The following is a 27,167-nucleotide window of genomic DNA, read 5'->3' as shown; positions in this document are numbered from 1 at the left end:
GTGGTGCTCCACAGGTTAGAATCACAGAATACTTGCAGTGCAGAAGGACGCCATTCAGCCCATCACGTCTGCACCAAGCCTCTAAAAGAATCCTACCCAGGCCCACTCCCCTGCCCTATCCCCATAACGCCACTTAACCGTTGAATATTCAGGGGCAATTATACCATGGCCAATCCACCGAACCTGCACATCTTTGACTGTGGGAGGAAACTGGAGCACCCGGAGGAAACCCACGCAGACATTGGGAGAATGTGCAGACTCCAGACTGACTCACCCAAGGTCACAATTGAACCTGGGTCTCTGGTGTTGTGAGGCAGCAGTGCTAACCATTGTGCCACCTCACGGCACAATGCGATGCTAGGATTGTGGTTGTGGCAATGATAGGACCTTGCCGATAGACACAGCATTTAAATCCATGAAATGGTGTGAAATTGTCTACTTCTAGTTATTCATTAAACATACCAGGTGATGCTAGACCTGGTGCTTTGAGATGTCAGTGAATTTTTAAAGGCTACTCTGGCGTAAGTATGAAGTCTTATCCCTTTAGAAGTCAGTGTTGGACATTTAAAAAATACATATTTTTACTTTTTCTGTCTTTTTATGTTTTATTTCGTTCTCTTGTATTTGTTTGTTCCTTATTTGGTATTTTTTGTCACAAATTGTTTTTTGTATTAAAAATGGTAAATGCCCTTCGTTGTATTGAATGAAACTGTATGATCATGAATAAGAACAGAAAGTGCTGGAACAACTCGGGTTTGGCAGCATCTGTGAAGAAAGAAACTGAGTTAACAACAGGGGATCGGAACCAAATTCAGTCATATTAGACTCGAAAAGTTAACTCTCTCCTCAGATGCTACCAGTTCTGCTGTTTTTCCAGCATTTTCTCTTTTATTTCTGATTTCCAGCATCTGCAGTGTTTCGCTTTTATGCGATCAGAATGCAGCACACCCTCCACCAAAAAGCCAGCACTGATTACAATTGGTGCATTTATCCATTTGTATGCCGAGGTACTTCAGATGATAAAATGAAAATAGTTAAAATGTTGATACAGGTAATTCTGTACGATATAATTACAAAGGCCTGCCCAATTTGAAGTTAGAAAATTGTTTTTTTTGAGTAATAGAAATACAATATTGATTCACTTCCAACAGTGGCAAAACCCCAAGCTTTGGTTCAGAAAGGAGTTGTCCTTGCCGTCCTCTGAGGTCTTAAACCAATCCTTGGGGCTAATTAGCACACACCAGGGTTGCCCATTGAACGAAACCCAGAGCAAATCAGGGTCTGAAAAGAAATGCTGTGGTCTAGTAAGGTCTAAATGATGCTGATGCAGCATGTACGTGGTGTGGAACGTATCCTTCACTTATTCTGTAAGCGCGCTTAATGTCCCTGTGACTTCAAATGCATTTTAGTGGTAGGAGGATTAGAAGTTATCATTTGTAGATTGAATGATGACCATTCTCACAAATGGTTCTTTTTGCAATGACCAATGACTAACAAACAAGAATCTGTCAAATTGAAGTATTGAATTCACTGACAGGATAGAAGTTTGTGTTGAATCCCTAACCTCTTTGTGGAAAGCGATTCACCAGACCTCCTGCTTCGCTTCTCTCCTCTTTCCTCCCCTACCCCCACCTCTCCACAAACACACACTTTCCAATAACCCAAGCCATTACTAAAAAATGCCTATAAATTGTTAGAGGGAAGAAGATTGTGAACATGTTTCTGCTTACATATTTGCTATGTGGTATTGAAGGGGTTGGGCTGTAAGAGGAATCTAATCTTTCTGAATGTAATAACCTCTGTTTCATCACTTAAATATCTTAGTATTATCAAGCCATGCAGAAGCTGGCTTCCAATTCATCATCAATGTCACCTTGCAACAATTCACTATCACTTCAAATGTAAACTTTGAACATGGCAGAAAAAATCTAAAACATATTCCCTGATCATTTATAGCAATCGGTAACTTAAATTTGAAATATCATAGATTTAATTGTGGCTGAACCAAGTCTGAGTCTTGCTACTTTGTCTCATTGCAGGGAAAAACTGCTAGAATTTCTACACTCTGTGAAGCAGCCGAATGGTTCCTTCACTATGCATGTGTGTGGAGAAGTTGATGTCAGGTGAGTTTTGATTATGATTGTCTTCTTATTGGAAGGCACTGAACACTGTGATTGAAGCTGCTTAAAATAATTTGACCTGGCAATAATCTTTTGGGCAGAGCAATCTATGTCTAATGTATTTACTGTGAAATGCTTTAATTAATTTTAACTGTAAGGGGCATAATGATATGTATGACTTTGTGCATTGGTCTCAATTTTTGAGCAACTGTCTAATTCTGAATTTGTTTTTTATGTGTTGCATAATTTACTCAATAGATCGATTGCATGATCTATTTCTTTCCAATGCATAATTTCAGTTAAAATACAGACAGATAAGAAAGATTATTTGAATTACTTTATTTCATACAAAAACTTGCTGCCTGGTGAAAGAAAACTAAACTGTTGCATTTGTTCTGATAAACACTTGGGAGATCCCACCTTTTAAATACACAATGAGTGGAACATAGACCTGAATTTTCATAAAGAGATGGGGGGGGCGGGATTCTCCGAACCTCCCCGCCGGGTCGGAGAATCGCCGGGGGGGCGGTGTGAATCCCGCCGGCTGCCGAATGCTCCGGCACCAGGGTTTTGGCGGGATGGGAATCGTGGCGCTCCGGTCGGCAGCTGCTGGCAGCGGCCCTCCCGACGATTCTCCGGCCCGCGATGGGCCGAGTGGCCACCCGTTTTCGGCGGGTCCCGCCGGCGTAAATCACAACATGTTCTTAGCGGCGGGACCAGGCTCCATGGGTGACCTGCAGAGTCCATATGATTATCACAGCGTGGGGCTTGTAACTTCTGTTTGCTTGACAGCTTCAAGTTGGTCTAAAGAGATTTGCTGTCTTTAATGTGGGGCTATTAATAAAAATGCTTGTTTTTTAAGAGATTAAATACCTGAAGGAAATGCTTGTTTTATTAGGGATTAAGTACTTTAAGGTCTTTTTAAATGTTATCAATGGGAGTGTTTATTAAATATAGTGATATCTGCAATAAAAAAGTAGAACTTTGTTTATTTCATCTTGCCATTGTTCCTGAGGTCTGCCCATGGTTGACATGAAGGGCGTAGGAGCTATGAAGTGCCATGTGAGTAAGCGAGGTGTTGTGGATTGGCATAGAGGTTATGAGGGGCAATGAGGGGTGGGTGGAGTGCATGAGTTGGCATAATTGGCATGGATAGAAAGATGGTAAAGATTGAGCTGAACCACTGCAGTTAATGTGATGTAAGTACACCAATAGTACTTACAGAGAGTGAATTCCCAGCAATGGTGAAAGCAGCGATATATTTCTTAATCAGGATAGTGCATGATTTGGACATTTTCAGGTGGTGTTTTCTCAGGCATCAGTTGCCCTTGCCCTTTCTAGGTGGCTGTGGTCATGGATTTGGAAGGTGCTGTCAAAGAAGCCTTGGTGATTTCCTGTAGTGCATCTGGTAGGTGGTGCATACTGGTGCTAGAAGGAGTGAATGTTTAAGGTGGCGGGTATAGTACCAATCAAGCAGGCTACTTTTTCCTGGATGTTGTAGAGCTTCTTGAGTGTTTGAGCTCCACACATCCAGGTAAGTTGAGGTTATTTCATCTCATTCCTGACTTGCATTTTGTGTATGGTGGAAAGCTCTAGGGAGTAGTGATGACTTGTTCTTGTAACAGAAGTATTTACATGACTGCTCCAGTTAAGTTTCTGGCCAATGGTGACCACCCCCAGATTATTGTTGATGGGTGATTCGACAACTCCAATACCATTGAGTATCGAGGGGACTTAATTAGACACTCCTTCCTGAGATGTTCATTGCCTGGCACTTAAGTGGCACACATGTTACTTGCCACTTACCAGTCTCAACCTTGATTTTGTGCAGGTCTTGCTGCAAGCGAGTATGAGTGTTTATGATCTGAGGAACTATAAGTAGCACTTAACAGTACAATCATCAGCGAGCATCTCCAGTTCTGACTGCGATGGAGAGGAGTCACTGGTAGATAGTTGGGCTAAGAAGACTGCCTTGAATTACTCTTGCAGTGGTGTCCTTGGACTGAAATGATTAACCTCCAAACACCACAACCATCCTTCTTTGTGCTGGACATGAGTCCAATCAGTGGAGAGTTTGCCCCCAATTCCCGTTGACTTCCGTTTTACTCTGGCTCCTTGATGCCCCGTTCAGTCAAATGTTGCCTTTGTGTCAAGCATAGTCACGCTGCCTCACTTCAAGAATTCAGTTATTTTGCCCATGTTTTGACCAAGTCCGTAATGATGGGCAGCACGGTAGCACAAGTGATTAGCACTGTGGCTTCACAGCGCCAGGGTCCCAGGTTTGATTCTCCGCTGGGTCACTGTCTGTGCGGAGTTTGCAAGTTCTCCCCGTGTCCGCGTGGGTTTCCTCCGGGTGCTCCGGTTTCCTCCCACAGTCCAAAGACGTGCAGGTTAGGTGGATTGGCCATGCTAAATTACCCGTAGTGTCCATAAGGGTTGGGAGGGGTTATTGGGTGGAAGTGAGGGATTAATGTGGGTCGGTGCAGACTCGATGGGCCGAATGGCCTCCTTCTGCACTGTATGTTCTATGTAATCTATGATGTCTGGACTTGAGCGGTCCTGGCAGAACCCAAGCTGATACCTGTGAACAGCAGAACCCTCGCTGAATATCATTGAACAGGTTATGGTTGAGTAAGTGTTGCTCGATCGCACTTCTGATGAATCCTTCTATTACTTTGCTGATGGGCAAGAAATTGGGCAGACTGGATTTGTGTGGAAAAAGCAGACCTGGGAAACTTTCCATTTTCTCATGCTCGTGTTGTAGCTCTGCTGTAGCAGCCCAGCTAGAGGAACGGCTAGTTTTGTAGCACATGTCTTCAGCCCTAGAGCTAGGAAGTCATCAGAGCCTATAGCCCAGTGTGCTCATCCGAACCTTGATATAGTGTGGAATGAATCCAGTTGGCTGAAGATCTGTTATGTGGAAACCTCAGGCAGAGACTAAAATAGACCCTTCACGTGTCACCTCTGGCTGAAAATGGTTGTGAACACTTCAGACTTGTCTTTTGGACTCGTAGTTGAACAAAGAATAGTACAACATTTGAACAGGCCCTTCAGCCCTCCAAGCCTGCGCCGATCTTGAGGATTGCAATGCTGATGGAGCCTCTTCCTCCTCCTTTGAGCTTTGTAATTGTTCACTGCCATTTACAATTGGATGTGACTGAACTGCAGAACTTTGATCTGACCCATTATCAGCGGCACCTCTTGACTCTTGACTGTAGTGCATTGCTTCCACTCCTTAGCATGTCTAAGCTGCTCCTGGCATACTCTTTGACACTCGTCATTGAACCAGGATTAGACCCCTGATCGGATGATAATGGTAGAGTGAGAAATGTGCACGCCGTGAGATAACAGATCTTGGTAGAATGAAATTCCACTGCTGCTGACCATCCACTCTGTCTCATGGTTGTCCAATTTTGAGCTGCTAGATCTATTATGAATCAATCCCATTTATCTTCAAAGTAATATTACAGAACTGAAAAACGGGTGTCCTTGGTGTGAAGATTGAACTTTGTCTCCGTGGTGACTGGGCAATGGTCGCTTCTATCAATATTGTCATGGGTGACTGATCAGTGACAGATAGCTTGGTGTGGACGAGGCCAAGTAAGTTTTTTCCTCTTATTGGTTCTCTCTCCACCTATCACAAGTTCAGTCTAGCAGCTGTGCCCTTCAAAACGCAGCCAGACCAGTCAGTACTAGTGGCACAACCCCCTGCCAATCTCCAACCTTCAACTGTCCAATTCCGACGTGAATCATGACAGGTCTCCCATCCTGTGCACCTGGCGGACAGAACCCGTGGCAGGTGAGTGCACTGAGGGCACTGCGGTGGAGGGGTTGGGGGGGGCGGGTGGAGTGTTCCAACGGGGGCTCCATGGTGGAGGTGGGGATTTAGGTTTTTTTTTAAATCGAGGAGCCCTTTTTTAAAAATGTGCACCAATCTTTCAAAAAGCCTGCCCGGCCAGCATGATATCGTGGGGAATACCCTTCCCATTTCTTTCACAGTGTTTGAAAATATGGCGGAGAAACCTGGCAAGGCCGCTGGCGGTCTGCCCTCTTTCCCACCCTAGACCACAGTTAAATTCCGGCCTGTGCTATCGATCTGCTGTTATGATGGAAATTAAAACCTCTCACCCAGAGTAGATCCTGTGCCCTTGCTATCCGCATTGTTCCTTCCAAGTGGTATTCAATGAAGAATTACTTACTGATTAGCTGAGGGAGGATGGTAGTTAGAAATCAGCAGGATGTTTCCTTGCCTCTGACCTGACACTATGCAATCTCTTGATGTCTGGAGTCAATGCTGAGTACTCCCAGGGTCGCTCCCTCCCCATTGTATACCACATTTCCAATTTTTCTGGTCTGCCCTGCTGTGAGGGTAGAGCATACCCAGTGGTGGAGGAATCTGGATTGATGCACATTCTGAATTTTGTATGAAAATAATGTTCCCCTTGCAGCAAATGTATCAGTCTGAACTTCACGGTGCTTTTATTTGATGAATGCAGCAGTTTTTAATTTGCTTCTTTGACGTTTACTGCATTCATGTGACATCTCCAGGCTTCAACTTATCACATCTTAACGATAACAGTCAACAGCAGCAATCCTGGAAAATCAAGGATATTAATCTGCATCTCAGTGTCTTTTATTGTGTTGATTGGATTATCAGCACACCAATTTGGCCACGTCAGAAGAATGTTTGGTTTCAGTACCCACCTTCCACATAAATATATATTTACTTGACACCTTTTCATTTTATGGATGACAGCCTTTCCAGTTTTGCCTTTTCCACTCGAGGCATCTTGGAGATGTGAATCTGATTTGTTGAGGTATAGCCACTTTGCTGTCTCATTCACTCTTTTGCTTTCTTTCGCCTTGAATTATGAAGCACAATAAAAGCAAGAAACCATTTGAGGGTGGTTAGGATTTTCAGCTGCACCACATATTCAATGCTAATTGCAAAGAACCACTCCATAGGTCGTCCCCTATGAACTCAAGTGAAACTGTAAACACATCATAGCTGGTAATGTTTCATTACCAGGGTGAAGCATAATACACATTGGCACTTGTTCACTGGCAATGATACAGGCTGTCAAATCATGTGATTTTGGCTGGGATTTTCCGCGCCCAATTGGGACTTGTGTGTTCGGTGGTGAGATTGGAACGTCTTGCGTCTCGGCCCTTCCCGCATTTCGCGGCAATGTAAATCCATGAAACGACTTCTCTCTCTTGCTCTCTCTACCTCTCTTTATTTATTTCTCTCTTTCTTTCTCTCTCTTTTTCTTTCTTTCTTTCTTTCTTTCTTTCTCTCTCTCTCTCTCTCTCTCTCTCTCTCTCTCTCTCTCTTCTCTCTCTCTTCTCTCTCTCTCACCATCACCACCACCACCACCACAAATGACGGGCCATGTTTCCCACTGTTGAAGGTCAGGTCAGAAGTTTAATTTTAATGTATTTACATCTCATTATCATGGCCACACATTGGAATCATGCCACCCTCCCCCGCCACGTCAAATTTAAATGCGTGACTTTAGAACAATGTGATTTACAACTGCTTTTCAGAGATGCACAGGTGCCAATCTGAACTTTGAGGAGAACTCCAGAGGTGAATGTTCACAACTTAGCGCAGTGCTCACAAGAATTCCAATGCAACAAAGCAGCTCTGGATTTGGGCGATTGGGGGGGGGGGGGTGTCAGGGGCGCCATCGGGAAGTCTCCACAGCAGCTTCTTCGTGCCCTCAAACACATGGGGTGTGTGAAAACAGCTGGGCAACTGAAAAGCATGTCAAAGATGAACAGTCTTTTGCAACTGAGATCATTTAGCTTAAGCTCAGTTGAAATGCTTGGGGTCAGGCGAGTCAGGCAATTGTGCCCACTCAAGCAGCACTAATTTCTGAGTGTGCCAATGATGGCTGCTCCACATTTAACCCCTCATGTGCAGACTTCCAAATGAAATGAGTGCTATGGTGCTGCAGAATTATTGAGCGACTGGACAAGCTGGAGTATCCCCCTGGAAAGGTGGGCATAGAAAACAGACCAAGGGGTGTGCCCCTAATCCCTTGCTTTGAAGTATCCATTGAGAAGTCCATCTCATGGTCCAAGCAAGACACAACGCCTTGGAGTGCAGATTAGGACAACGCCTGAGATGAGAGTTCAGAATGTAGTTGGTGACAGAAGCTGTCGCCACTCAGTCATGTGGTGTGAGGAGGTGGTGGCAGGGGTTTTGGTCAATTATGATGTGCACTAAATATCGGGCATCCATGTGGTGCCAGGGCAGCATGGTGGCACAGTGGTTAACACTGCTGCCTCACAGCGCCAGAGACCCGGGTTCAATTCCGGACTTGGATGACTGTGTGGAGTTTGCACTTTCTCCCCATGTCTGCTTGGATTCCCTCTGGGCACTTTGGTTTCCTCCGACAGACCAAAGATGTGCTGGCTAAGTAGATTGGCCATGCTAAATTGCCCCTTAGTGTCCACAGATGTGCAGGTTGGATAGGATTATGCGGTTGTGGGAATAGCGTAGGTAAGCTGGCCTAGGGTCCTCTTTCAGAGAATTGGTGCAGACTCGATGGGCTGAATGGCCTCCTGCACTGTATGCATTCTATGATTCTAGGACTCTCTGGAATTCATAAAGGGGCCTTGAGAGACAGCCCCTGGCAATGACTTGACAAGGAGATGTCCTTAGCAGGAAAATGGTGACCATTGGATCTCTCTATTTGATACTGCAGTGAGGAGACTGTCAGGAAGATGGAGCTTAGTGATCTTGTGGTCTGCCTCATTACATATAGGCAGAAGAGAAGATGGAGAAGAAGACAACAGCAGCACTTGGTTCGCTAAAGGCAGGAGCAGAACCCTTAAGACCAATGGGCGGCAGGGCCTTCTCCGTACGCAGAGGATGAACCCTAGAGAGCCGTCGATTGTAGGCCCAAAAAGTGCATGTACTACATTCAGGTGATCAAGATGGTGCCAATGACTCTGCATGTTAAGGGAGCTGTTCACACACATGCCACCTTCTTCAGTATTTGGTGCCAAAGTGACGCTAATGGCAGTGAAAGTGACCACTGCACTCAATTTGTATGGCAATGGATCATTCCAGGGCTCCACTGGGGATCTGTGCAGGATTGTGCAAGCCTCCACACATAGATATATCCACAAGGTCACGGGTGCCGTTTTTGCCAAGGCAAACCGTTCTCAACTTTAACAGAGATCCCGCAATCCAAGTAGCAAGAGCACTGGGACGTGCAGCAATATCCAGATTTCCACAGGTGCACAGTGCCATCAACTGCAATCAAGTAGCTCTTAAATATCTCTGGCAACAAGCAGCTCAGTATGTGAACCAGAAAGGCTTCTACTTTCTGTGTCTAACTGGTCTGTGACCATAGCAAATGGATCATGTAGGTTTGTGCAAGGTACTGTGGGTACGTCAACGACTCATACATTCTCAGCAGATCTCCGATCCCTGACATCTTCCAGAGACAACACCAGGCTGCAGGATTGGCTCCTCTGGGACAAGAGCTACCCACAAAGGACGTGGCTGATTGCGCCTACATGGCGGCCTCCAACTCCTGCTGAGCGAAGTACAGCGAGGCTCATGCAGTAACCTGGAGTTTGGTGGAGCACACCATAGACATCCTGAACATGAGGTTCTGGTGCTTCAACGGATCTGGCAGAGCACTCCATTGCACTCCCCAGAAGGTGTTGCACGTCACTGTGGCTTGCTGTGCGCTGCAGAACCTGATGAGGAGATGGAACAACTGAAAATCTCTTCCGATGAGGCAGAGATCAAAGAAGATGAGGGTGCTGAGGTCCTGGAAGGTGGACGTGCAGGCGATGAGGCCATTACAGTGAGCAGGCATGCTTGTTAAGCCCTCGTAACCACAAGATTCCAGGAGGATGATGATGAGATGCAGTGACGACAGACCTGAGATAATCACATTGCTTCTGACCCATGTCTGGCTGAGTGTGGCACACTACACTCTGAAAAGGGTCATTTTGTGGAGATACAGCTGTGATACAATGGGCACATAGACTTTAACAATGCATGATACTTTGGCAGACTCCATCACCTGTTTCATTCAACACTACACTTGCTGGAGGGCAGGGTGTGGGTGGGGCGGCTTGCTGCTAAGTTGCTGAGAGTAGACACTGAACATCAAGAAACCCTGCGACTCTTGGGTAGGAGGTTCTTGCAACAACCACAAGCTAAACATCAAGGTGAGGCATCACTGATGTGGAGAATGACTTTGAAGCTGGACATTGTGTGCTAAGTTACACACTACACATGGGTGAGGGCCCTGGGCTGCGAAACTTAGCTTCATGTTGTGCAGGAACCAAGGTTTTACATCTGACTGACACAAAGACTGCTCATAGCACTGAGCCATAGACACTAAGACCTTTTTGGGAGTACATTTATAATGGTCAACATAATGTACAAGTGATTAATACTCGTGCCCACGCTGTGCAACTACACCACCTTGACCTTTCTAACCCTGCTGCTACACCTTGGACATCTTCAATCTCCACAGCAGAGGTGGTCCATTGAGTGCTTCACCCTGTTGTCTGTGATTTCCTTTGGGGATGTCTTCTGGAGGGCTGAGACCTTGAGGACCTCAGCCTTGTTTTGGGATCTTGCTGTGTGGCAATGCCACCCCCCTCGGCCTGTGGAGCTGGAGCTGATGGAGTCATAGGAAGAGGGAATTCTGATGGGCCGGACACTCTGGAGTCATCTGGGTGGACCGCTCCGGGGTGTCCACCTGCTGATCCTCCTCCCTTTCATACTTAAAGGCCCCCAGCTGCCTCTTTCTTAGGCAGGGACAGTTGAAGTGAGTTCAAGAAGCCATGCCTCCCTCTCGCAGTGATGGATGGCAACAAATATCTCCGCAATGGAGTGCAGATCCCGCTGTCGGCACTATCAGCTTGGTCTGAAGGTGGACAGACTCCTCCATTGTGCCTTGCAATCTGAGGAGTGTAGCAGGCATCTCCCCCATCCCCCCCCCCCCCCCCCCCCCCCCGATGTTCCTGAGCTTGTCTTTGCAGCTCCAGCAACTGAGGAATGACTGAGTCCAGAGGCTCCTCATCTGACTCAGTCAGCAGATTCCAGCAGATTTGTGAAGAGGAATAGGTTAACATTCCTTCCTTCACTTCAAGGACTAGAGTTGGGGGGATTACATCATTGCATGAGATTTTTGCAGAATGAATTTGTCTCGTCGACTGCTCTGATTGAGTAGTCAGTTTGGAGCATAAAATTGCTGTTCATTTTTGCAATTTTCTCGAGAGGCTTTAAGGATAGCTGTTGAAATGGAAGAGGTGCCATTTTCTATTATTTGGTGGGCTGCAATATTGGAGCTTGGGATTGAGCTGTATTGCTGAGACCAGTTCTGGGGACTTTTGTTCCTCAAATCACTTGTCAGTTAGGGAGTATATGATGTTGAGTGCATCGGCGCTGATGAATACAGAACTTTGTTCAAAATGGAAATGACATCAGCGTTGCACTGTAATTATAAAATTGGTGTAAAGGAGTAAGCATTTTTCACAGTAATTATCTTTTTGTTTACAATAATGCTGCTAGTCTTGGCTGGGGTGTAAGGCCTACTGAGTCTGACAATACAAAGGATGTAAATCAAATTATTAATGGATAGGAAGTTTAGCTCATACATTTATTGTTGCCTGCTTAAAACTGCATTTGCAAGGGAAATACATTGTTCAAAGACTTAACTCCCTTTTTTGATAAATTATTGACAGCAGTGATATGAAGAATAAAAATTAAAAATTCATTATTTTAGAATGTTCCCTATTGATTTTGAGCATTGTTGATTAAATGATGCAGAAGGCAAATTCACTTCTGCTATTTTCCAGGAGTACCTACTGTGCGGCATCTGTTGCATCCTTAACAAACATCATCACACCAACACTGTTTGAAGGGACACCTGAGTGGGTGTTAAGGTCAGTATCTTTCAGAGGAGAAAAATCAATAGACAATCAGTTGTTTTCAAAATTGTGAATTAACAGCCTTGACGTTCAAAATGTATTGCTGGCATCCCGCTTCTCAATAATCAAGTAATGTGTGAAGTCTATGTTCAAACTGCTCAGATATGCGAAGATCCTCTACTCACTTCCACTGTCCCCTTAGATGGGAATCCTGCTTAATTGCATCCCATGATCAACTGAGCACAGCAGGAACAGCAGATGAACTGTTGTGAAGAAAATTCTCCTTTCTTTTTTTTAAAATGTATTTTATTCCAAACTTATTTAAGCAGTTACAAAACATAAATAATTCGGGGAACACACATCATATAGATCCTCTAGCCACTCCCGACAGCGTTGCTGACCGACATTCCAGTAAAATTCTCCGTCGGGCAATCAGAGAGGAGAAGGCCATGACATGGGACTTCCTCCCCTCCATCAGCTCCGGCTTCTCCGATATCGCGAAGGTCACCACCATAGGGTCCGGCCTGACCTCCTCCCCCACAATCTTTGCTAGTGTATCGAACACTCCCGCCCAGTATCTCTCCAGCTTCTCACAGCCCCAGAACACACGTGTGTGGTTCGCTGATCCGTCGCCCACTTCTCGCACTCGTCTACCACTCCTTAGAAGAACCCACTCATCCTCCTTGGAGTCATGTGCACCCTGTGTACCACCTTAAACTGTATCACGCTCATCCTCGCAATAAGGAGGTTGAATTCATCCTACGCATTGCCAAACTCCACACTCCCCAACATATCTCCTCCTCCCATTTCTCCTTGATCCTCACCGCTGCGCAAACCCCTGCGCTCCCAGCCATCCATATATGTCCCCAATCCTACTCTTCCCTTCCGCGTCCGGAAGAAACAGCCATTCTAATAAGGCACTTCGGCATCCTGGGAAACCCTTTCCACACCTACCGTGCAAAGTCCCTTACATGTAAATGCCTAAATTCACTTTCCTCGGGAGCTCTATCTTCTCCCTCAGCTCCTCTATGCTTGCAAACCTCTCTTCCAGATACAAATCCCTCGCCCTCACCAGCCCCACCTCTTTCCAATGTCTATACATACTGTCGTCGTCCCCGGCTTAAACCCGTGGTTCTTGCATAATGACGTTAACACCGACATCCCTTCTATCCTAAAATGTCTCCTCAGCTGGTTCCATGCTTAATCGTGGACTGTACACCGTGTTCTCCGTATATCTCCTTGGTGCCAGCGGTAGCGCTGCCGTTACCATGGCCCCCAGGCTGGACTCCCTACAGGACTCTTCCTCCATCCTAACCCATTCTACCCACTCTCCTTCCCACCACCGCCTCGGCTTCTCCACATTCGCCGCTCAATAGTAATAGTAATGCAGCAAGTTCGTTAGCGCCAATCCAGTTTTCTGCCTCTGCAGCAGTGCCCTCTTCACCCGTGGCACCTTTCCCGCCCATGCAAACTCCGAAATGACTGTATCCAACTTCTGAAAAAAAGCCTTCGGAATAAAAATCGGAAGCATCTGAAATATAAATAAGGACATTCAGTTTCACCACATGAACCCTCCCTCTCCCTTATCGCCTCCACCAACCTTGTTAAGTTCCACTTGTGTGGCACCGCCCACTCTCCTGTCACCTAGCTCCCCAAATACCATAACCTATCCCTGGCTACCCAAAATGGTAGCTCTCTGACCCGACTCATTCACAGGGAACACCTCACTTTTCCTCACATTCAGCTTGTAGCATGAGAAGGCCCCAACCCTCTCTAATAGGCTCATCATACTCTCCTGTGGCTCTGACACATAAAATAGCAGGTGATCCACGTATTGCGACACCCGGTTCTCCCTGCTCCCCCTCCTAATCCCCTGCCACTCTGCTGACCCCCTAAGGGCCATCGGCAAGGGCTGTATCGCCAGTGCAAACAATAGCGGCACAGCGGGCACTCCTGCCTCATTCTCCTGTGCAACCCGAAACTCCGTGAGCTCACCTCATTGGTCTGTACATTCGCCACCTGGGTCCCACACAACAGACGCACCCATGCCATAAACTTTATCCCAAACCTTCCGAGGACCTCGAACAGGTACCACCTCTCTACCCAATCAGATGCCTTCTCCGCGTCCATAGACACCAATACCTCCAGTACCCGTCCTCTCGATGGGTTCATGATCACATTCAATACTCGCCTTATATTGCTTGAGAGTTGCCTGCCCTTCACAAAGCCTCTTTGATCCTCCGCAACCAACCCGGGCCCCGCCACTAACTTAGCCAGCACTTTTAGTCCATGTTTAACAGTGATATGGGCCTGAATGACCTACAATCTAATGGGTCCTTCCTTTTTTTTGGTATAAGTGTAATCGTCGCCTGTGTTATTGTCTCCAGCAGCTCTCCCTTCTCCAACGCCTCGCTAAATGCCCCCAGTAGGTGTGGTACAATTCTGCCACAAACTCTGTAAAATTCTGCCGGGTAACCATGTGGTCCCGGGCCTTCTCTGACTTCATTCCTCTTGTACTCTCCATTACCTCCTTCAGCCTTAAAAGCTCCTCTCGCGCCTGCCTCCTCTCTCCATCCAGCCGTGGAAATTCCAGCCCGTCTAAGAACCGCCCCATATCCTCCTCTTCATCCTCCATGTCCACCCGATACAGTTCCTTGTAATATCTCCTGAATGCCTCGTTTATCTTCCCTGGCTCTGCATCTCCCCCGTCCCTGTCCATACCCTCGATATTCCCCTGGATGCAGCATGCCTCCGTAACTGATGTGCGAACTATGACTTGCCTTCTCTCCATATTCATATTGCACCCCCCCCTCCCTCCGTAGCTGCCAAACCGTCCGTCCCGTCGTCAACCTGTTGATGATAAGAATAATCGCTTATTGTCACAAGTAGGCTTCAATGAAGTTACTGTGAAAAGGCCCTAGTCGCCACATTCTGGCGCCTGTTCGGGGAGGCCGGTACGGGAATTGGACCCGCGCTGCTGCCTTGTTCTGCATTACAAGCCAGCTGTTTAGCTCACTGTGCTAAACCAGCCCCTAAACTGTCCCTGTAGCTTTTTCCTTTTCGCCAATTCCTCCGCAGTGGGGGCCCTCGAATACTCCCTATCCACCTCGACTATCTTTCCCAATATTCGTTCGTACTCCTCCCTCCTTTTTCCTACCTTCATGCGCCTTGAATGAGATAATCTACCCGCAAAACACTACCTTCAATGCCTCCCAGAATGTGATGATGTGGAGATGCTGGCATTGGACTGGGGTGAGCACAGTAGGAAGTCTTACAACACCAAGTTAAAGTCCAACAGGTTTGTTTCGAAACACTAGCTTTTGGAGCATAGCTCCTTCTTCAGGTGAATGTGGCTGCTGATACCTCCCCATTTTGGTTCAACTCCACATAGTCCTTAATCACTGACCCCACCTTATTACAAAATCCTCTATCTGCCAACAGCTCCAAATCCAACCTCCAGCCCGGCCTCTGCTCTCGTATTGAGCTAAGTTGAACCTCCAGCCCCGCATGGTCCAAGATTACTATCCCCGCGTACTCCGCCCCCGCCACTCCCACCAACACTTCATGGCTCACCACAAAAAAAATCAGTTCTGGAGTACACCGTATACACGTTCGAGAAGAAGGAGTACTCCCTCTCCCCCGGGTTCTTAAACCTTCTCAGGTCCACAATACCCATCCTCTCCATAAACCCTCCCAGCTCCTTTGCCATCCACAGCCTTCCCATTAATCTGGAGCTCAACCTGTCCACCCTCGGCTCCAGAACACAGTTGAAGTCTCCTCCCATAATCAATTGATGTATGGCCAAGTCCGGAATCACTCCCAACAACCCCCTCGCAAAGCCCACTTTGTCTTAATTCGGTGCATATATATTCACTAGCACTACCGGGAGTCCCCTCCAACACCCCCACTCACCATCACATATCTCCCACCTGGTCCCTCACTTCCTTCGCATGCAAAAACACCCATCTTTTTGCTCAGCAAAATGGCTATCCCCGTGACTTCAGAGTCAAAACCCAAGTGAAATATCTAACCCATCCAGCCCTTTCTCAGCCTGACCTGATCCCACATGCAGAGGTGCATCTGATATCCACGTGATAGTGAGATGAGGAATAGGGAGAGAGAGCATTTAAACACGTGGCTACAGGGATGGTGCAGGCGGGAGGGTTTCAGATTTTTTGATAACTGGGGCTCTTTCTGGGGAAGGTGGGACCTCTACAGACAGGATGGTCTACATCTGAACCTGAGGGGCACAAATATCCTGGGGGGGGAGATTTGTTAGTGCTCTTTGGGGGGGTTTAAACTAATGCAGCAGGGGCATGGGAACCTGGATTGTAGTTTTAGGGTAAGGGAGAATGAGAGTATAGAGGTCAGGAGCACAGATTTGACTTCGCAGGAGGGGGCCAGCGTTCAGGTAGGTGGTTTGAAGTGTGTCTACTTCAATGCCAGGAGTATACGAAACAAGGTAGGGGAACTGGCAGCGTGGGTTGGTACCTGGGACTTCGATGTTGTGGCCATTTCGGAGACATGGATAGAGCAGGGACAGGAATGGATGTTGCAGGTTCCGGGGTTTAGGTGTTTTAGTAAGCTCAGAGAAGGAGGCAAAAGAGGGGGAGGTGTGGCGCTGCTAGTCAAGAGCAGTATTACGGTGGCGGAGAGGATGCTAGATGGGGACTCTTCTTCCGAGGTAGTATTGGCTGAAGTTAGAAACAGGAAAGGAGAGGTCACCCTGTTGGGAGTTTTTTATAGGCATCCTAATAGTTCTAGGGATGTAGAGGAAAGGATGGCGAAGATGATTCTGGATATGAGCGAAAGTAACAGGGTAGTTATTATGGGAGACTTTAACTTTCCAAATATTGACTGGAAAAGATATAGTTCGAGTACAATAGATGGGTCGTTTTTTGTACAGTGTGTGCAGGAGGGTTTCCTGAAACAATATGTTGACAGGCCAACAAGAGGCGAGGCCACGTTGGATTTGGTTTTGGGTAATGAACCAGGCCAGGTGTTGGATTTGGAGGTAGGAGAGCACTTTGGGGACAGTGACCACAATTCGGTGACGTTTACGTTAATGATGGAAAGGGATAAGTATACACCGCAGGGCAAGAGTTATAGCTGGGGGAAGGGCAATTATGATGCCATTAGACGTGACTTGGGGGGGATAAGGTGGAGAAGTAGGCTGCAAGTGTTGGGCACACTGGATAAGTGGGGCTTGTTCAAGGATCAGCTACTGCGTGTTCTTGATAAGTATGTACCGGTCAGACAGGGAGGAAGGCGTCGAGCGAGGGAACCGTGGTTCACCAGGGAAGTGGAATCTCTTGTTAAGAGGAAGAAGGAGGCCTATGTGAAGATGAAGTGTGAAGTTTCGGTTGGGACGATGGATAGTTACAAGGTAGCGAGGAAGGATCTAAAGAGAGAGCTAAGACGAGCAAGGAGGGGACATGAGAAGTATTTGGCAGGAAGGATCAAGGAAAACCCAAAAGCTTTCTATAGGTATGTCAGGAATAAGCGAATGACTAGGGAAAGAGTAGGACCAGTCAAGGACAGGGATGGGAAATTGTGTGTGGAGTCTGAAGAGATAGGCGAGATACTAAATGAATATTTTTCGTCAGTATTCACTCAGGAAAAAGATAATGTTGTGGAGGAGAATGCTGAGCCCCAGGCTAATAGAATAGATGGCATTGAGGTACGTAGGGAAGAGGTGTTGGCAATTCTGGACAGGCTGAAAATTGATAAGTCCCCGGGACCTGATGGGATTTATCCTAGGATTCTATGGGAGGCCAGGGAAGAGATTGCTGGACCTTTGGCTTTGATTTTTATGTCATCATTGGCTACAGGAATAGTGCCAGAGGACTGGAGGACAGCAAATGTGGTCCCTTTGTTCAAAAAGGGGAGCAGAGACAACCCCGGCAACTATAGACCGGTGAGCCTCACGTCTGTAGTGGGTAAAGTCTTGGAGGGGATTATAAGGGACAAGATTTATAATCATCTAGAGAGGAATGATATGATCAGGGATAGTCAGCATGGCTTTGTGAAGGGTAGGTCATGCCTCACAAACCTTATTGAGTTCTTTGAGAAGGTGACTGAACAGGTAGACGAGGGTAGAGCAGTTGATGTGGTGTATATGGATTTCAGCAAAGCGTTTGATAAGGTTCCCCACGGTAGGCTATTGCAAAAAATACGGAGGCTGGGGATTAAGGGTGATTTAGAGATGTGGATCAGAAATTGGCTAGCTGAAAGAAGACAGAGGGTGGTGGTTGATGGGAAATGTTCAGAATGGAGTACAGTCACAAGTGGAGTACCACAAGGATCTGTTCTGGGGCCGTTGCTGTTTGTCATTTTTATCAATGACCTAGAGGAAGGCACAGAAGGGTGGGTGAGTAAATTTGCAGATGATACTAAAGTCGGTGGTGTTGTCGATAGTGTGGAAGGATGTAGCAGGTTACAGAGGGATATAGATAAGCTGCAGAGCTGGGCTGAGAGGTGGCAAATGGAGTTTAATGTAGAGAAGTGTGAGGTGATTCACTTTGGAAGGAATAACAGGAATGCGGAATATTTGGCTAATGGTAAAGTTCTTGAAAGTGTGGCTGAGCAGAGGGATCTAGGTGTCCATGTACATAGATCCTTGAAAGTTGCCACCCAGGTTGATAGGGTTGTGAAGAAGGCCTATGGAGTGTTGGCCTTTATTGGTAGAGGGATTGAGTTCCGGAGTCGGGAGGTCATGTTGCAGCTGTACAGAACTCTGGTCCGGCCGCATTTGGAGTATTGCGTACAGTTCTGGTCACCGCATTATAGGAAGGACGTGGAGGCTTTGGAGCGGGTGCAGAGGAGATTTACCAGGATGTTGCCTGGTATGGAGGGAAAATCTTATGAGGAAAGGCTGACGGACTTGAGGTTGTTTTCGTTGGAGAGAAGAAGGTTAAGAGGAGACTTAATAGAGGCATACAAAATGATCAGGGGGTTGGATAGGGTGGACAGTGAGAGCCTTCTCCCGTGGATGGATATGGCTGGCACGAGGGGACATAACTTTAAACTGAGGGGTAATAGATATAGGACAGAGGTCAGAGGTAGGTTCTTTACGCAAAGAGTAGTGAGGCCGTGGAATGCCCTACCTGCTACAGTAGTGAACTCGCCAACATTGAGGGCATTTAAAAGTTTATTGGATAAAACATATGGATGATAATGGCATAGTGTAGGTTAGATGGCTTTTGTTTCGGTGCAACATCGTGGGCCGAAGGGCCTGTACTGCGCTGTATTGTTCTATGTTCTATGTTCCTGCAGAAAGACCATCCACCTTCAGACTCCTTAGGTGCGCAAAGACCCGAGATCTCTTCACAGGCTGATTGAGCCCCTGCATGTTCCATGTTATGCCGTCTCCCCCCATTCAAACAAGGGGAGGGGGGGGGGGGAGGGAGGGGAGGGGGGGAGGGGAGGGGGGGGGGGAGGGAGAGGGAGGGAGGGAGGGAGAGGGAGGGAGGGAGGGGGAGGGAGGGGGAGGGAGGGAGGGAGGGGGGAGGGAGGGAGGGAGGGGGGGGAGGGAGGGAGGGAGGGGGGGGAGGGAGGGAGGGGGGGGAGGGAGGGAGGGGGGGGAGGGAGGGAGGGGGGGGGGGGGAGGGGGAGGGGGGAGGGGAGAGGGGGAGAGGGGGGGGAGGGGGAGGGGGAGGGGAGAGGGGGTGAGAGGGGGGGAGGGGAGGGGAGGGGGGGAGGGGCTTTCAAACTTATTACCCTGGATATAAATTGTCAACCCAACATTAACCCTCCACCTAGGAAGAAAAGAAAGCCCCACACTACCTATGTCCTCCGAACTCCACTGTGCCAACTCCTCCTACTCCCATCAAAATTCAGTTCTCCTCCAGTTTGTGCTCTTCGCTGAAGTCATGGCCGCCTCTGGGGTTTCAAAATAATACTCCCAGCCTTTAAAAGTCACCCACAGTTTTGCCGGTAGAGCACCTCAAACCTAATCTGCTGTCGGCAAAGCACCGCCGTGGCCCTATTGAATCCAGCACGTGTTTTTGACAGTTCCGCTCCAATGTCCTGGTATATCCGCACCTTGTTCCCCTCCCATTCGCAGTTCAGTTTCTCCCTGGCCTACTGCATGACCTTTTCCTTCTCCACAAACTTGTGGAGTCTTACGATCACTGCCCGCAGTGGCTCCCCCACTCTTGGCTTCTGCCTTAGAGACCTTTGCATTCTATCTACCTCTGGGTACAGCACCCCTTCCACCACCAGCCCTGCCCAATGCTCGAGACGTATCTCGTGGCACTCGTGCCTTCCACTCCTTCAGGCAGGATGACGATACGCAGCTTCTGCCTTCTAGACCTGTTCTGCTCTTCCACATTTGCTCTTAATGTCTTGCAAAGGTCTCCCAGGAGCCCCACCTCCGTCTCCAATGCCACCACTCGATCTCTGTGGTCCAACATCACTCTCTCCATCTCTTAGAGCTGTGACCACTGTCCCTCCAAACACTTCTCAGCTCTATGCATCGAGCCTTTCAGAGGTGCCATAGCCCCTTCGATGGCCATCGAACAGTCCTCCTGGATCTCTTTCCTTTGTTGCAGGAACTCTTCCCTGATGAAAGCCATCAACTTGTCCATCTGAGACTTTCCAACCTGCGCCTGCCCTTTCCCTCCGCCATCTTTCCAATCACTGCTGCGCCACAGGTCTCTTCCAACTCCTTGGCCAGGTCTTTCACCTTCTGCCGGATCTGATAGCCAGTAACATGCCATTCCCAGGGGGAACTGCTCCTTCAACTGCACTTTTCCTTCAAACTTTCTCCTGTTTTTGGGTGAAAAGAGCTCAGTTCTACACCTTCGAGCAGGAGCTGCCCTGTGTGCGACCACTCACTCCATGGCTGCCACCGGATGCCCGGTGTCCTTTCATTCCTCTCCCAAAGAACCTTAAAAAAATGCAGAAACTTCTTAAGCGCAGTTGAGACAGTGATTGGAATTTGGGCCGTCTCTCTGTTTAATAAAATCTTATTTAAGCTAAATGCTGCCCATGTTCACTGAACCTTTTTGACTATCATTTGTAGCAGTTGATTGGGAAATCCCAATAAATAGTTACATACTGCCTTATTCTCTCTGCCCCTTCCTGCATCTAAGAATTATTCAGCTGATCCTTCTACAAATGTGGAATTGCTGTTAGAAGGGGGTCAAGTATCCCGTTAAGTCTCTGAACTATTATGTTGTAGGTTTTTTAAAATATATAAGGGAATGTGTCTTTAATCGGTCTTTGAAATTTGTTCACAATAATGTGTGAAGTAAAATGCAAGTTAAATAATTGCAAATTTAAGCCTATCATAGTATTTGGAGGGGGAAAATAGATTGCAAAGAAATTAACTCTTCTTTTGAGAGGCAGTGTTTTTGCAATTTGCGCATGATTTTGGAGAAGTTCAGGATTCAGTGCTTTAAATTGACCATTTCAAGCAAAAGGCTGAAAACCCACCGTTTATAGGATATGTTGAACCAGAAAACTCAGCATTGTCTTGCAGCCTATGCCTTGGCACGCCCCACGGAAATGAGCAATTCAGAGGGAAAATGCTTAATTGCTTGTGAATATCTACTTTGTTTTCCTTTGCAGGTGTCAGAACTGGGAGGGTGGGATTGGTGGTGTACCTGGAATGGAAGCCCATGGTGGTTACACTTTCTGTGGCATGGCTGCCATGGTCATCCTTAAAAAGGAATGGATGCTGGACCTCAAAACTTTGTTAGTAAGTAAGAATGTCTCGGCATTTTGTTTTTGTTGGCGTGATTTTTAAAAATATTAATGCCTCTCTGAATGCACCAATTTGATTAAATGTTGGCTCCTTCTTCCAGACTACCTTGGTATTGGCCATAGGACATCTAGGCTACTATCATATTTCTACCATATTGGAGCACTGAACTATTATCTAGTCAACAATAGTGACAGACCAGCATATCTAATTTTGAGATTTTTTTGATCCTCAATTGAGTTTCTTTGATTCCATTTTCAATTATTCCAAAATTCATAACTACTGCTATACATCTCTATGAAAATTATATTGTTTTAAGTGTAGTCTGCCATAACCCACAGTAGCATTTTTACTCCAGTCAGTAAATATTAATCATCTCTGCTATTTTAAGAGAGATATCTACTGGTTCACAGAGAATTCTGGATGATCGCAAAGGACAAACAAATTGCAGTAATGGCAGTTCATTTTTGTTCTCAAGCTTTCAAATCTATCGAAACCTAATGGAGCTGGGATTATTTTTAGCAACTGTGGAGATTTTTTTCTTTCCCAGAAAATGGTGACTGTCACTTGAACTGAGTCAAATTTGACCTTTGGGCGGCAACTGTTTCAAAAGTTGCCAAAAAAAGATTTAAAACCATGTTCTACATCAATCGCAACTGACTTGTTTACTTTCTCCTGGTCTGAAGTCATATCTTCACAATTTGCCTCATGATGTTTCCTTGAGTCCATTTCCCAGATATGAACTATTTCACGTTGAAATCCTTGTCCACTCTTGGACCTAGATTCCTGGAAGGATTGGAGTTTGGCAAATGTAATACTCATTTTTAAGAAGGGTGACATACTTGTGACTAGCACTAGAGTCAACACTGTAATATTTATGGCAGGAAAAATACAGAATTCTTGAGTCTGGAATGAATTTGTAAGTTCTGTTCGGGGAGGTCATGTTGGAGTTGTATAGAACTTTGGTGAGGCCACAGCTGGAGCACTGTGTGCAGTTCTGGTCGCCACATTATAGGAAGAATGTGATTGCACTGGAGGGGGAGCAGAGGCGATTCGCCAAGATGTTGCCTGGGATGGAACATTTAAGTTCTGAAGAGAGGTTGGATAGGCTTGGGTTGTTTTTGCTGGAGCAAAGAAGACTGAGAGGCGACCTGATCGTGGTGTACAAGATTATGAGGGGCATGGACAGAGAGTAACCTCTGTTTCTCTGAGTTGAACGGTCAGTTACAAGGCACAGTAAGTTGCCCTGAGATCTAAGGAAGCACAATGGGATATCCATAAATGGAAAAAATTGGTGCAGATGCTAGAGATTTTGATTAAAAACAGAAAATGCTAGAAAAATTGAGCAGGTCAGGCTGCATCTGTAGAGGGGGAAACAGAGTTAACATTTCAGATTGATGATCTTCCATCAGAACAGAGATCAGATGAGAAAAAGAGTGGTGGGGCAAGGTAGAAGTAGCTGTTGATGAGACGAGTAACAAAAGTTGTGTTCATATGAGGTATAAATAGTAATAGCTATTAACTAACCTCCCCAATCTGAAAATGTACGATGCAGAAATACAAATTGTCCTCAAATGTTTTGAACAGACCCAAGCAACTTCATGGACTCGCCACTCGACTGATCTGATGGTGCAACAATTAGAGAGGGCATGAACTCAATATTCCATAACTTTCTTTGTACTCTCCCACAAAAAAGCAGAGACTTATTTTTTCTTTAACCCTATCTGCCTGACTGAAACCAGGCTAAAACCGCCAGGTGATGTTCCCACTGATGTCTACAGTATTAGCTTGCTGAAGTAGGCGAGGACCTTCTTCAAATATGGAGATCAGGGTAAATGGGCTCCAACTGCACTTGATTCTGCAGGTTTTGATTCTTTCCCGCTAAGTGTCTGTCGGGCAGCCGTCACCGCATACCTGTTTCGGGATGATGATGAACCCAACTGTTACAATCACTCTTACCTCTCATAGCCGAGTCCAGTACAGAAGAGTTTGTTGCTCACACTGCACAGGCCCCGCCACCTCTCTCTCTTCCCGGTTGAAATTAGGATTTTCATTTTCAATCCATTTCTTAGATATCCTAAGTTTTTAATACTCTAATGCCTCCCTGCCATTAGCATCATTTTGGTTTACTTTGGGAGAAGAACTAAAATAGATTATTTGGATAAATAAAACACTTTTTTATTGCTGCAATATAGGGCAGAATTTCCGGCTATTCACATCGGTGGGATCCTCTGGTCCTGCCAGCGGCACACCTGTGTCCGCAGTTTCCTGGCGCCATAAGACCATAAGACATAGGAGCGGAAATAAGGCCATTCGGCCCATCGAGTCCACTCCACCATTCAATCATGGCTGATTTCAACTCCATTTACCCGCTCTCTCTCCATAGCCCTTAATTCCTTGAGAAATCAAGAATTTATCAACTTCTGTCTTAAAGACACTCAACGTCCCGGCCTCCACCGCCCTCTGTGGCAATGAATTCCACAGACCCACCACTCTCTGGCTGAAGAAATTTCTCCTCATCTCTGTTCTAAAGTGACTCCCTTTTATTCTATGGCTGTGCCCCCGGGTCCTAGTCTCCCCTGCTAATGGAAACAACTTCCCTACATCCACCCTATCTAAGCCATTCATTATCTTGTAAGTTTCTATTAGATCTCCCCTCAACCTCCTAAACTCCAATGAATATAATCCCAGGATCCTCAGACGTTCATCGTATGTTAGACCTACCATTCCTGGGATCATCCGTGTGAATCTCCGCTGGACCCGCTCCAGTGCCAGTATGTCCTTCCTGAGGTGTGGGGCCCAAAATTGCTCACAGTATTCTAAATGGGGCTTTATAAAGCTTCAGAAGTACATCCCTGCTTTTATATTCCAAGCCTCTTGAGATGAATGACAACATTGCATTTGCTTTCTTAATTACGGACTCAACCTGCAAGTTTACCTTTAGAGAATCCTGGACTCGGACTCCCAAGTCCCTTTGCACTTCAGCATTATGAATTTTGTCACCGTTTAGAAAATAGTGCATGCCTCTATTCTTTTTTCCAAAGTGCAAGACCTCGCACTTGCCCACGTTGAATTTCATCAGCCATTTCTTGGACCATTCTCCTAAACTGTCTAAATCTTTCTGCAGCCTCCCCACCTCCTCCATACTACCTGCCCCTCCACCTATCTTTGTATCATCGGCAAACTTAGCCAGAATGCCCCCAGTCCCGTCATCTAGATCGTTAATATATAAAGAGAACAGCTGTGGCCCCAACACTGAACACTGCGGGACACCACTCGTCACCGGTTGCCATTCCGAAAAAGAACCTTTTATCCCAACTCTCTGCCTTCTGCCTGACAGCCAATCGACAGCCATGGGTTGGGATCAATGGGAAATTCCATCAACAGTGACAGGACCAGAGGATTCCACCGACCGCGAATGGCGTACCATCCCCCCACGGCGGAGAGGCCGAAGAATTCCTCCCATAATGTTTGATCTCTGTTTTAATTTTTCAGGTGAATATTTATATCGGTGTTGTTTTCCAGTTCACACACTTGTAGTGAGGCATTCTGAAGTCATTCTATAATTTGTAAAATTCCACAATCCAGAAATGACTTGGTCCCAAAAATCCCAGACACGAAAGTGTACAGCATAGTAAAATTATTATCAACAACTGTTGTAAAAATGTGCAGGAGCGCATCTTATAATCTGAAATTATTGAAATCAAGGTTGAGGCCGGAAGGGTATAAAGTGTCTTATTGATGCAGTGCTATTCCTCCAGCTTCCATGAGGTGCATTAGAACATTGTTGAAGGCCAAGAGCAGAAAGGTCAGACCACGAATGAGGCAGGGAGTTAAAATAGCTTTTTGACTGAGCAGGGATATTTCACAAAGCAATCACCCAATCCGTGCTTGGTCTCCTCAGTAGAGAGGAGACCATATCGTGAGCAGAAAATCCAATAACCTACATTAACGGTACTGTGTGAATGTAACAAAACTTCCCAAGGCACTTCACATGGGCATTATAAAACAAAATGTGGCAATAAGCACTATTAGGGTAGTTAGCCACTTGACCAAAGAGCTAGTTTTAAGAAGTGTCTTAAAGGAGGAAAGTGAGATGAGGTACTCCTGAGATTAGGACCTTGACAACTGAAGGTATAACCACCAGTGGCGAAGCGGTTAAATCATGGATGCTCAGGAGGCCCGAATTAGCAGAGGGTTGTGGGGCTGAAGGAGTACTCTGATTGGAAAGGGCAAGGCCTTAGATTGATTTGAAAAAGAGGATGACATTTTTTAATGAAATTATTGCTTGACTGGGTGGCAGTGTTGATAGGGGAAATGGGACTTGCTGCGAGTTAGGACAGAGGCAGCAGAGCTTTGGGTGATCCCAAGTTTACGGAGAATTTAATTTGTGAGACCAATAAGGATTGTGTCGAAATAGTCATGTCTAGGGGTAACAATGTCATGCATGAATCAGTGTTTCAGCAGCAGGTGAGCTAAGGTGGGGCAATGTTATGAAGGTGAACCTAGGTAGTCTTAATGATGGTACGAATAGGAAGTCGAAAGCTCTTCTCTGGGTCAAATTTCCAATTAAAGAGTAATTTAGTGCGGCCAATCCACCTACCCTGCACATATTTTTGTTGTGGGCGTGAGGCCCATGCAGACACAGGGAGAATGTTCAAACTCCACACTAATTCAGCACCATGAAGCAGCAGTGATAACCACTGTGCTGCCTTATCTCAGGGTCAAATGTGATACTGAGGCTGTGAGTGGACTTGAGGGTTGGAGTTGGTAGCTTGGGATTGAGGTTTGGAGCAGGGACCAAAAGCGATAGTTTCAGTCTTCCCAATAGTTAATTGGAGCAAATGTTTGCTCGTCCAGTACTGGATGTTGGATAGCAGTCTGATAATGTGGCAAAATGGAGGAGTCGAGAGGGGTGGTGGTAAGGTAGAGCTGGGTCTCATCAGTGTATAAACTAACACTGTGTGCTTTTGCTGATGTCGCTGAGGGTAATTTGTTTTCACTGCGAGTTCAAACATGGACTTTTTGCAGAGAAGGGGTGATGACGGCGGATTTAAAGAACAGTGGGACAACACCTGAAGAACGAGAATGTTAACAACCCCAATCAAGTTCCTGCTATCACCAAATTCTCAGCTTCCACTCTGTTTACGATCCAGGTGGATTATGGTTCACCCGGCCCTGTTCCTAAAGTCCATAGTTCGGTGCAGTCAGATCTATGTAAGCTGAGGCCAAGTCAGCATTTAACAATAACTTGCACTAATCCCAAGATGTTTCATAGTAATTTTTAGAGTCTGAGGCAATATGACTGATAGATTTTCTAAACACATTTTCTCGCGCTGTTGAATCATTCATTTGAACTTGTAATCTTGCTATTAATCGGAATTACTGAAGCATCTTTGGATAAATTGGCTTTTTGCAAGTAACTTAAT

General features: G+C 46.3%; 1 protein-coding gene across 1 annotated transcript in view; it reads left to right on the top strand.

Annotated features, from left to right (window-relative positions):
• fntb (farnesyltransferase, CAAX box, subunit beta) overlaps window positions 1-27,167 on the top strand; it is a 145,936-nt gene that overhangs the window by 75,171 nt on the left and 43,598 nt on the right. The window contains exons 6-8 of the mRNA XM_072485483.1: window positions 2,040-2,123; window positions 11,961-12,047; window positions 21,606-21,735. Of these exons, the coding sequence (XP_072341584.1) occupies window positions 2,040-2,123; window positions 11,961-12,047; window positions 21,606-21,735 (301 nt within the window). The remainder of the gene's footprint in view (window positions 1-2,039; window positions 2,124-11,960; window positions 12,048-21,605; window positions 21,736-27,167) is intronic.

Source organism: Scyliorhinus torazame, chromosome 2, assembly GCF_047496885.1.
Source record: "Scyliorhinus torazame isolate Kashiwa2021f chromosome 2, sScyTor2.1, whole genome shotgun sequence".
NCBI classification, from domain to species: domain Eukaryota; kingdom Metazoa; phylum Chordata; class Chondrichthyes; order Carcharhiniformes; family Scyliorhinidae; genus Scyliorhinus; species Scyliorhinus torazame.
This window is presented reverse-complemented; position numbering and strand designations above follow the sequence as displayed.